A 12,081-nucleotide genomic window follows, 5' to 3' on the forward strand; every position below is an offset into this window, starting at 1 on the left:
AGAGCTCGGTAAACACTGGTCACAGATGCGGAGATTTCAACAAGCTGATTGCTCACTAATAAAACCACGCACACAGATCATGTTTTCAGCCCATCTGAAGTTTGATTTTAACATGACAAAGTAGTGATATATAAGTGTGTGTATTGCTTACTGTTTAATTAGACTTCTCATTAATGCCATCATTTTGTTCATTCAGACACACAGCGATTGTCATGCCTGTCGCCCAAATCCACTATAATTTAAAACCTAATACTGTTTTTGTGTCATGGGATGTAGTTTTAAGAGATTTTTATGCAAGAATGTACTTTTTTAGACTTCAAATATGCGGTTTGTTAATAAAGATAACGTCTATTTGAAAATGTGCTTCAATGCTTTCGGAGATATGAGCTCCAGGGCGTCAGCGGCTGTTCAGCGCTCATGAACCCACCGAGAGCAGCCTCACCTCGGCCAGATCCTCTGGATTTTGTCGCTGGCTCTGATGTCTCTATAGTGGTTAAACATGAGATATAATTTGTTTTGGGTCAATCTCATGAGTAGTCTTTGGTCTCATTAATCTATTATTTGTTCCAGAGCAAATAGTTTTGGCTGAGGGTGCAATAAATGCACTGAGCAATTAGTTTTGGGTAAATCTAACAGGCAGTCTTTGGTCTCAATCTACTATTTCTTTCAGAGCAAATAGTTTAGGCTGAAAGCAAAATCTCATCACGTTATCTTTTATATAACTAAAGCAGTATCAGAGCGCTGCCTGTACTTTTGACTGAATTGCCTAGCCACTTTTATGATGGTTATTGTTTGTTAAATATTTTTAATTCAATAAATATTTTTTATAAATAATAGTAATATTTAATTATATTTAGTATTGAGAAACGGTGTGTGTGTGTGTGTGTGTGTGTGTGTGAGTGATGGTGATTTTAGTTACATTGTCCCACCATTAGATGGTGACAAGATACTGTTTTTATGAATGAGTCAGCATAAAGACTTTTATATTGAAAGAGACTGAAACAGGGCTGTAAACAAGGAAGTTATTTTTACTTTCAACAACACATTGTAAGATGCACTGAGCAGCGCTGTCATTAGAAATCACCCTTAACAGATGAAAGGACAGTACGACAAAGATATCGCTTTCCTCAGCAGACATACAAACTCTTGTTTTATTGTGAATATGAGATTGAGCTAAAGAATGAATGTTGTATCAGATGCAGGTAATCACACTCCTCAGTCCAGCTCTCTCTCATAATACTCTACAATGAGCTTTTACTACAGTAATACAATAAGCTTTTCATGAAACAACTCGTTACTACTTTTAATGAAGCAACTCATTCCTTCGTTACTAGTTGTAAAATGACGGTTTCGAATTAGTAACGGAGGCTTGGGCTCAGCTGTGAAACTGTCAAACCGTGGCGGAAGGAAGTAGTTCTGCAAAAGGAGGGTTTTCTAAGGAGGGACACTCTGTTGTTATTTCTTATATATTTACACACTCGTGCTGTCAAGCTGTTGTATAAGCGCAATACCGCACTCGTAGCAGTGTGATATGGCTATATATCGGCACGCTGTGATTAGCCGAGCTGATATACAGGCATATCGCACTGCTACTCATGCGATATTGCTCATAAATATATATACAACATACAACAACATTAATTCATCTGAAAGAATGTTTCTTATTGTAATAATTTCTTAATATTTTGTAGCTAAATACAATAATGTGTATATACTGTAATACAATGTACACACCCACACACAGATTTAATTGATTCTGCTTGCAGCTATAGGATACTCATGGTTGTGATATATTAGTAATACAGTCTTGGCTGAAAGGATTGCAGGCCGATGCTGCATGTTGCACTTAACAACACCCTTTAGCCATGATTATATTCATAGCATGGCTATATTCATAAAACAAACAAACATTTATGGAAATACAATAATATTGTTGATTATCAAACTTCTGTCTGACAGACCGAAGATGAAACTGCAAATTTACTCTGCAATGGCACCATTCCCTTTGAGCTAAAAGTGTCAGTATCTAATTGCAGGCTTCTGTCGGCTCCTGAATTTGAACACGGACTGACATGAGTTAGCATTTGTAGCTTCGGTCCAAACCAAAGGTTGTGTGGATCCAATTGAGCTGAGATGACGGAACTCATTATACAAAACATTCTGGGGAGAATTTGGATGAAATCTGGCTCAAAGGCTGGCTTTTGTAAAACAAATTTCTTCACCGAAACCCCAATGTCAGCTTAAATTGGATAAGATGGGAAGATGGGGGGGGGTGCTTTGAATATATATATATATATATATATATATATATATGAAACTAAGTGATACAGTAACTTTGTATACACGCACATACATGTATCACTTTGGAACTAATAACCATAAAAACATACATGATTACTGATTTTCACAATCTAAGATAATAAATACATATTATTAAAGGTAAACTTTATATGCAGTGCTATCTTACAATATCCAGTGTTTACTTTCGAGTTTCAGTGGAAGACCAGTTATACAGCAGAGTATTTTTGTCAGCAAGCTATTGGCCTCTAGTTTAAAGTAAGAGTGATTCGTAAACCAACCCACTGCATAGACCAAAGCATGAGCTCATCACGTCACTAGGATTATGCAACAGTCAATTACTCTTCAAGTGCAGTTTTATGCGGGAAATAGATATTCAAATAGTTTATATCAGGGAGCACAGGTGGGACTAGTACATGTTCTGCAGGTGTGCATGTCTTATTTTGTTTCTTGGACTAAATACTAAATGTTTTGGTTTAACAGAAAAGACAAACAAAAGGCCTAATATAAGTAGCCATTACTGATGTCAATGCCGTTACACTGTCCACCCTCGATTGTCAGAGTCTCCAGTGCATCCTGTTTCAAGTAATGAGGAACGAGATGGGACTTCCTGTCATTACGCCGCCTCCCGTTCCTACAGATATCTGCATCTTCTTCATCCTCTTCCTCACTGGATGTGTTACCGTTCACCTCTGTGTCCAGTTCGTTGGCACCAAATGGGTCACTGCAGGATGAATATTCAATCTCCTCCATGCAGGGTGGTTCATCGTCCTCGAAACAACTGTGGAAACAAACACAATGCTGTTATCATTAAGCAAATTAAAACAAACAATTAAAATCATTTTGTTAATTTTAAGCTGTTATTAATATATGTAAATATTACAGCTTAAATAAAATTAAATATAAATCAAAATTTTAGACATTTTTAAAAAACAATCTTATTAAAAACACAAAAGTACATACAATGACTAAAAATTCAACAAAGTGACAACTAAAAATATAAAAATGAAAACCTAAATTAAAAAAATGACTACAAATGACAAAAGCACATGAAATTACTAAAAACAAAATAAAAATTAATTCAAAATCTTAAAACAATACTAATAAAAAACAATACTAAAATACTGCAGCAATGCAGTTGAAAAAACAAATCAGTTAAGTGCTCTGTCATCACTTCATCACCGTGGAGCGAAATTAATTTGAACGGAAATGCATTGCTCTGTCTCCACTGCTGGATCCGCTGAAGGACACTGCGACCTTGAGTTTGGTGAGCATTTTGATTGACAGTAAACATAAAGCCCAGTCACACTAATCAGATCAAAACCACTGGGATCCATGGAGAACGTGGATGTGACGAGCAATCCGATTCGCCCCTCCTCACCACTGGTGTGTGTGTGTGTGTGTGTGCGTGCGCGCACATGTGAGTCCGTTTATCATTTTCTCTGCCCTGGGTAAAAAATTAAAGGGAAAAAAATAACATCTGGTGTGCCACAATGTGAAGAACAACATTGTATTTTTCCCTCTTCATTATATGGGAAAGATGAGATGACGCTCTGGTTGAAAGACAGAGCGTGTGGGAGCGGTCTCATGAGACGCAGGACAAACAAACCACGTCCTCTTGACTCACAAAATGAACCAATTTGTTATGCGGTTGTCAGTGCTGCAACAGGTGTGAGTTACTCGTCTATTCTTCTGGCTGTTACTGGGTGTCCAAATTCAGTGCGGGACACATAACAAGCAGGGATATTAGTGTCTGTTTTGTGGTCGGAGCACCTGTCATTTGTAAGGGGAGATGATTTGCATATATAGACCATGTGACTGAGGTTAATGCAGCCTTTTGAGTATTTGAACAAGTCTTTTAAAAGGATGTTAAACATATTTATAGAGTAATCAAATGTTTTGAAAAACAAAACACAAAGGTACACACACACACACACACACAAAATAAAATAAAAAAAATAAAAAGGATCAGAACAAATAAATAAAAATAAAAATAAATAAACAAAGAAAATAGAACAAATAATTACACTGAACTGAAATAAAAAAACTGAAATAAAATATAAAAAATTAAAAATAAAATAAAATATCTGTTCAAGTATTCTTGCCAGGCAAAGCTAATCAAAATTATTAGTTTATGTAAATATAAAGTTTACAACAGCGTTTTAGTGCCATGTAAATAATAATAAAAAAATATATAATAATAACAACAAGATTTCAAGAATAAAGTTGAAATATTTTGAGAATAAAGTAAAAATTACGAGAATTAAAGTTATAATATTATAGAGTATATATATATATATATATATATATATATATATATATAGAGAGAGAGAGAGAGAGAGAGAGATTATAGCCTATATTGCACATGCAAATGGCCCGGATTTGGAGCACCAGGAGAAATTCCGGTGGCCTGGCAACTGATTTGAATACATGTGGCATTATTAGCAGAAATCATACCATGTGTCATATACTCGCAGGGACAGTATGCTTGGAAAAAATATTTCACGTCTTCGAATGCATTCATTATTTGTAGTGCGCCAGTCACCCAATAATAGCAGTAAGCTTTGCGCTTTTGGTACTTTTAATATAAACAAAGTCTCAGCTTTCAAATTCTGTCAGTTTTATAGCGAAATATAAACAATATGTCTAACAATATTGTGTTTTTCATGCTCTTTAATATGGCGTGAGAGATCGCTGTATTCGCCTCAGTTTAATCAGCATGTGAATCATCTCTTCGATTACAATGAGACGTTTCATTCAATTACACAGTTTTTTTTCATGCCATCTGATGTTCCTTCACGTTTGAAAACTTGAAATATTATTTCCAATCGTTTATTATACCGTGAATAAAAGAGCTTGTGAATAATTACTTAAAGTTATTTACCTCAGAAAAGACAACAATATAACTTAAGTTAACGAGTTGGAGCCCACTTAAACCTTTAGAACATTTTATTGCTGTTTCTAATTAAATACATGTGAATAATGAAAGGCTGGATGCCACAGATGTTTTTTTGCGGAGTACATGGTGGAATGTTCACATTAGTTAACGTTATTCATGAAATATACTTCATGAAATATTAAATGACTTTAATCTCGTATTGCTACAACTTTGTTTTTTTTACTTTATTCTCATACTACGACTTTAAAGGTGCACTAAGCGATTTTTGTCCACTGTGTCAGACCGAGTCCCAAAACAAACCCACAGCCAATCAGCAGTAAGGGGCGTGTCTAGTAATGATAGGGAGAAGAGAGCGCTCAGTGAGTGCACAGGACGGATATTAGCAGATCGACTAGAGATAGCGAGAGATGGCAGATAAAAAAAAGAAGAAAATTTCGGCGGAACAAAACATTACAATGAAGGGTTACGATCAGGCAAGAGGTAGGACCGCGTAAATATTGGAGCAGTTTTCCAGCGGTGAGGAAAAACCAAGGAGCGGAAGGGAATCGGACGCCGAGGTTGCTTTGTTTCTTCTTGATAGGTGAGTTACGTTGATTTTGCTTTTTCACAAAACTTTTCTGTGTTGACTTTTGCTTGAATGTGCTGCGGCTGGCAGGCTTAGCAGATTCCGCCATCGTCGCTGCCAGGGTTGTGTATGTATGTGTGGGGCGGAGTTATCAAAATAGGGGTGAAGTCCTGTTGGGGTATGGGCGTGTTTGTTTTGGTGCTTTGAAATATCAACATCGTTTGGCAAAAATCGCTTAGTGCACCTTTAATCTTATAATGCTATGCCTTTATTCTCAAAATATTATGACTTTATTCTCAAAATATTATGACTTTAATCTCATATTGCTATGACTTTATTCTCAAAATATTACCACTTTAATATCATATGGCTATGACTTTATTCTTGTAATTTAGATTTTATTATAAAAATATTATGACGTTAATCTCATAATATTAATTTTTTTTTTTTTTTTTTTTTTACGTGGCACTAAAACGCCATCATATATAAAAAGAAAAGAAAAAAAGGAACAGGACAGAACAGGAGTGGGAAAACATCTCTCATCAAAATATCTCTCTTATGGCCACATTTGATGTTACTTTACTTGTATAAAAGAATAAAAGACACCATAAAAATCATTGACCTCTCTTTTAACTTTATAATGATGTTTTTGTGAATAATAATTTGTTTTATTTCAAATTTATACTGCAGCAGTGAAACACAGATGTGTGCATTGAGCCTGACATTCACTATATACTTGGCAGAAAAACACAAAATCGGAGCCAAACTTTAAACATGTTTGGACAAAATTATAAAAAAAGGCAAAATAAATGAATAAAATAAAATGTATTAAAAAATTATAGCCGATTTCAATCTAAAAATTATTACAGTCTTCTTATTATTAGCAATTATTTGATGTTAAAAATATTTGGAAGCAATTTTCCATTAAGACATGTCATGTGAGCTCTGGAGACTCACACACTATGACAGTGCAGAAAGGACAGAATCATTAGCGACTTCCATAGAGCTACTGCATAGACACGTCAATAATGCTTTAATGTCAGAACAGAATGAACCTGTAATGATCAGTTTTGAGGAAACCGGGCACCTTCATCTGTTTAAGCAACACCACCATGACCTACAGTACTGTTTGTAGCTGCTCAACAATGATGCAGGTTTCTGACTTGATGAGCTTGATTCTCTGAAAGCAAAGACTTTGTGTACTTATGCAGGGCTGCTTTCAATTACTTTAAGTGGCCGCTGAGAGCGAGAGCTGTTCATTTCTGTGCCGCTTGGCCATGGGGAGTCCATGCATCTTTGTGCCAGTCAGTAGGTTGGCTTTTCAGCACTCAGTCATAAAAACACAACATCGCACATCTCGAAAGATCATAAGACAACAGGCGAGGCAGAATGTGAGATAGATATAGAAGAGACTGAGGCTAGTTGTCACACTCCATGTTTATTAGGTGAATTCAATTTCTGTATAAATATACCTTTAAGGGATAGTTCACCAAAAAATGAAAATTCTGATTTAATTTACTCATTTACATCATTTACACACCCACAGATATTTTGAAGAATGTTGGTAACTAACTAAACATTTGAAGGTAGCCATTGACTTCCATAGTATTTTTCCATGCTATAGAAGGTAATGGCTACCGTCAATTGATTGACAACTTAAGGGTGAGTAAATGGTGACAATTTTCATTTCTGGGTGATCTATCCCTTTAATGTCCATTAGAAAATGGACCGTTATTCCCTTGGAATGGAAAAAAAATGCAGTTAATTTAACACCAGTGTTCTTTTAGAATTATATACATTCAATTAGTATTTAGAATTATTTTATATTAGGTTTTTTTTTTTTTTTTTCATTTTAATTTTAACATGTGACAACTCCTCTAGAGAAAGAGCAAAACGGAAAGAGAAAGAATGAAATCTATAATTCAATTCCCTAAAGTAAATGGTGTCTTAGGGGAAGCTGAGTGTCCTGTGTGGCTAATTTGCTGCAGGTTTCTAGAACACAATCACCTGCCATTTCAATTACTCCAAGATCACTTGTAATTCACTGTATGGATAGAAGACAATCAATGACTATCAGGAGGATTATGCTGCTGTGGCTGGAGACTGAACACAGGCACTCTGGGGGATAGATAAACAGACAGTCGCAGGGTTTGCGGTTGACCACTCCACATATTCGTGAAAGGAAATCCTATTAGCTATAGCACTCGCTTCTATAAATGCTTCTGGTGTCTACCAGCAGGGGCTAACTGGAGCATGCTAAACAGCCAGACATAGACGCCTTGATTTCACTATCCTCAGCAGCAGAGGAGGAGACCAAACAAGGCTTTTCTTGCTCTGTAGAAATAAAATATTTGATATACTGTAATCATAATTAACTAACAATACAAAGCTCCAAAAAGGACAACCAGACCAATTATGAAAACAAAAATTCAGACATCACCATTATTATGATGTCAAAAATATGATTTCATACATACCGTATGTCCACCCATATTTATATATCAAAACATATTCAATAGTCAGCATCATGGTGAAGCATTAGAATTCATTTCATATACAAAGAAAATAGCCTCTTTAAAAACACTATATATAATGTTAAGATAATGTATACTATAATGCATATACTATAGAAATATATATTACAAAATAATAATAATAATATACATATATATATATATATATATATATATATATATAATATTTGTATATTATAATTATTATTATTATTATGTATGACACCATAAATTCAACATGGCTGCCAGAAGTGTTGATGAGCCAAATATGTCTGCAACAGTTTAATCTTCTATTGCAGAAGACAAAAGTGTAACTCTCTCAAAATACAACATTATCAACAACAAAAATATAAGATTAGAAGTTTTATAATTATTTTCTTGGGAAATAAAAAAGCGTACAATATATAAAACGTTGACACTTTTTGACTTGTCAAGCATTCGTTTGATGTAAGATAAAAAAAGTTCTGCCCTAATTTTCCTTCCCTCCTCCAGTGTGTGTTTACCCAGCAGAAATAACACTCATCTTATGTTTTGCTATAGGTTTGATGGTTCAGAGACTTAAATGTCTGAATTGTGCTATTATCTCCAAATGCTGGGAGTAGTTTCTTAGATACGGGAAGCAGCTCGACAAATCCGCTATTTTGGTTTAATGATCTACAGAAGTCTCTGTTGGCTCGGCTAAATTGGTACGCGTGCTTGTGAAAAACTAGCGCATTCTCCATTTGTCATCTCACCAGAACGCTAGCAGAAAGAGTTTGAATTCCACTTTGGGTAGTTGCTAAGTAAATATATCATTCATTCAAGAATTATGCAAATGTTTACAAGGCCTGTGCCACATCTCGATGAATATGAGAACAGAAATGTGGCAAAGACTTGTTTTCCCCTGTGGTACACAAAACAAACCGATAGAGAAACTGACCCTGCAATCTACATACACATTGTAAATGCAGACATTTGATTGCATTATTATTCCGACAGGCAGTATATGTCTGCTGAGAGGATGATTTCCAAACAAGCAAAGATTTTCAGATAAACAGTTTGATTTATTTTTTATTTGTGTGGGCTATACTCTGCAAAAAGCAGCACAATGCTCATTATCATTACCTTGACTAAACTCACCGAGTTACACGTATGCCTTAGCATTTAGGCTGTTTTCAGCATGTTTTGCATTTACAATTCAAAGCCAATGGCAGATCTTGTCAAGAGTGATCAACAGACCACAAACTGTGACTTAGATATCATTAGGAAAGCATATTTCGGTTTCCTTCCACGAAAACTTAAATATAAACAGAAAACAATACACAGGAGAAAAAAATAGGGACAAATGTTTTTAAAGCTGCTATCATTTTTCTAAAAAAAAAAAAAACGAAATAAATACAAAATGAATAAAATAAACAATACATAGTAATAGTAAAAATAAATAGATAAATAAATAGTTAAAAAAACAAACAAATAAACGGTGGATGGATGGTAAGATTTTTAAAAAAGTATCTTATGCTCACCAAGGCTGCATTTATTTGGTCATAAATACAATAAAAACTGTAATATTATGAAATATGATTACAGTTTGAAATAACGGTTTACTATTTTAATATATTTTAAACTGTAATTTATTTCTGAGATAGCAAAGCTGCAGTGTCAAATGATCCTTCAGAAATCATTATAATATGCTGATTATATGCAAAAAAAAAAAACATTATTATTATTAGTAGTAGTAGTATTAATGTTGAAAACAGCACTGCGTAATATCTTTGTGGAAACCATGATATACATTTTATTTTTTCAGGATATTTTGATGAACAAAATTCAAAAGAACATTGTCAGTCCTAAAATTAGTTTTTTTAATTCAACCACAGATATTTTATTTACATAAGTCATTTGCTCATTTAGTCTCCCATGGTTTGTCTATTGTGTTTGTACAATAGCAGTAACACCTTTTGTCAGTTTTGTAATTATATGCAGTCTCAATCGGATTATCTTTGTCATCCAATCGACAGATTCCAGCGCAATCAGAATCAACAATCAAAACACAATGGAAGTGTGAGAGGGTCGAGGGCCGATCTCCTCCCTCCATCACCTCCTGACCAAAAACAAACCACAGGCCATTAGAATTCTCCCCTCGCGGCTTTGATAAAGGGTCTTAGCAGCTTGAATTTTAAGAGCCTAATTTATCAGTGAGAGAGAGAGACAAAAAAACCCCCGCTTCATTTGGAACTGGAAAATATGTTTTTTTTTCACATTTCTGCTCTATTCAAATCAAAAAGCAAAAGCAATGAAACAAACCAGCCAGCTCATTCATATATGAAGCTGCTGTTCTGACACAAGCTCAAGATGCACTCAAATCACTATATTCATGCACGTCACTTTGTGCCATAAAGTTGATTTGACCAATTTTGGTTTCAGCAAGTTCAGTTTGTGTGTACTCCAACCAGACTTTGATGCCACCATCAAAAGTTTGTTAACACTACCTGTGCTTTCACAAGGAAATTCTATTATAAAATACATTTATAAATCCAATTGTCCCATTAGTACACACACACACACACACACACACACACACACACACTTTCATTACTCAAAACTACAGCAGTTGTTCAATAGAAACATTTAACAATTTCTTAGCTAATATTGTTTTTCTTATGTGAAATTGCTTGTTTTTTTCTCTTATTTTAATTCTCTTTAGACAGAAGCATCTGCTAAAGCAGTAAATATAAATCACTGCATTACATCCAATTCTATCTTAATTATTTCCATGGAAAAATATAGATTTGTTGAACAACATAAAATCTTAATGACTTACATCAGAACTGAAAAAGCAAACACATTTTTGTCCAAATTGCTGAACTTTATCATAATAATAATAATAATAATGTGCATTAAGTTTGTCTTGACATTGTGACAAAAACAGATACCATTGTCAGTCACTAAATTAAACCTCAAAGTCATCTCTCTACTATAATGCCGTTTAGGAGGAGTATAAGGAGGAAGTAAGATGCTTCATGTTAATGACATTACTGCTATTTTAGCTATTTTTACTGCAGAACCATGATTTAATTACTCTTAAGAAACGAGTTAAGTATATCTGGAGAGAGGTGTGCTGCACAACCACATGGCATGTAATTGCTTCTCAAATCCCCTGGTGAAGACCTGGTCCAAAAAACATATAAATAAAATAAAATATCATAAACTACTTACAATGGATTAGTTTCACATCCATGAACTACTTATGAGGTGGCAGTAAGTATGGATAAGACTTAAATTGTACTTTTCTCTGAAATGTAATGATCTTTACAGAATTCTGACACTGTGACTAACAATTGACAGGTGCATAATGTCAGTCAAGAATATTTCAAATCTTCTTTTGATTTACTACTATAATAATAAATAATATACTTTATATTATAATATTAAAATCCATTTACTATAATAATACGATAATAAATTAAATTATTTTAAAATTAAATTTTGAATTGTATATTATATAAAAGAAAATATAATAATAATGTTGGCATTAGCAATAAAAAAAATTAAGAAAATTTAAATCTATTACTTAAAAGATTTCAAACTTGTTACTTAAATTTACTAAACTAATAAATAATATAATACACTATATATTAAAATAATATTGTAATAAATTTACTATAGTGATACACACTAATATTTACAGACAAGTTTACATACATTATTTTAATATTTTAATTATACATTTATTTTCTATTATTTAATATATGTTATGTTATTTCATATTTTTATTTAATGATGATGATGATGATTATTATTATTATTATTGTCATAAGCAAAAGACA

The 12,081-nt window shown here is 33.7% G+C and overlaps 1 protein-coding gene across 1 annotated transcript in view; it reads right to left on the reverse strand.

Annotated features, from left to right (window-relative positions):
- Nucleotides 1-1,696: 1,696 nt before the first annotated feature.
- The window catches only part of LOC107701621 (cytosolic carboxypeptidase 4-like), a 237,154-nt gene continuing 226,769 nt past the window's right edge, over nt 1,697-12,081 (reverse strand). The window contains exon 25 of the mRNA XM_016503665.1: nt 1,697-3,079. Coding sequence (XP_016359151.1) covers nt 2,800-3,079 — 280 coding nt within the window. The 3' untranslated portion in view covers nt 1,697-2,799. The remainder of the gene's footprint in view (nt 3,080-12,081) is intronic.

This window comes from Sinocyclocheilus anshuiensis, unplaced genomic scaffold (genome assembly GCF_001515605.1).
Source record: "Sinocyclocheilus anshuiensis isolate Anshui unplaced genomic scaffold, SAMN03320099.WGS_v1.1 scaffold729, whole genome shotgun sequence".
NCBI classification, from domain to species: Eukaryota; Metazoa; Chordata; class Actinopteri; order Cypriniformes; family Cyprinidae; genus Sinocyclocheilus; species Sinocyclocheilus anshuiensis.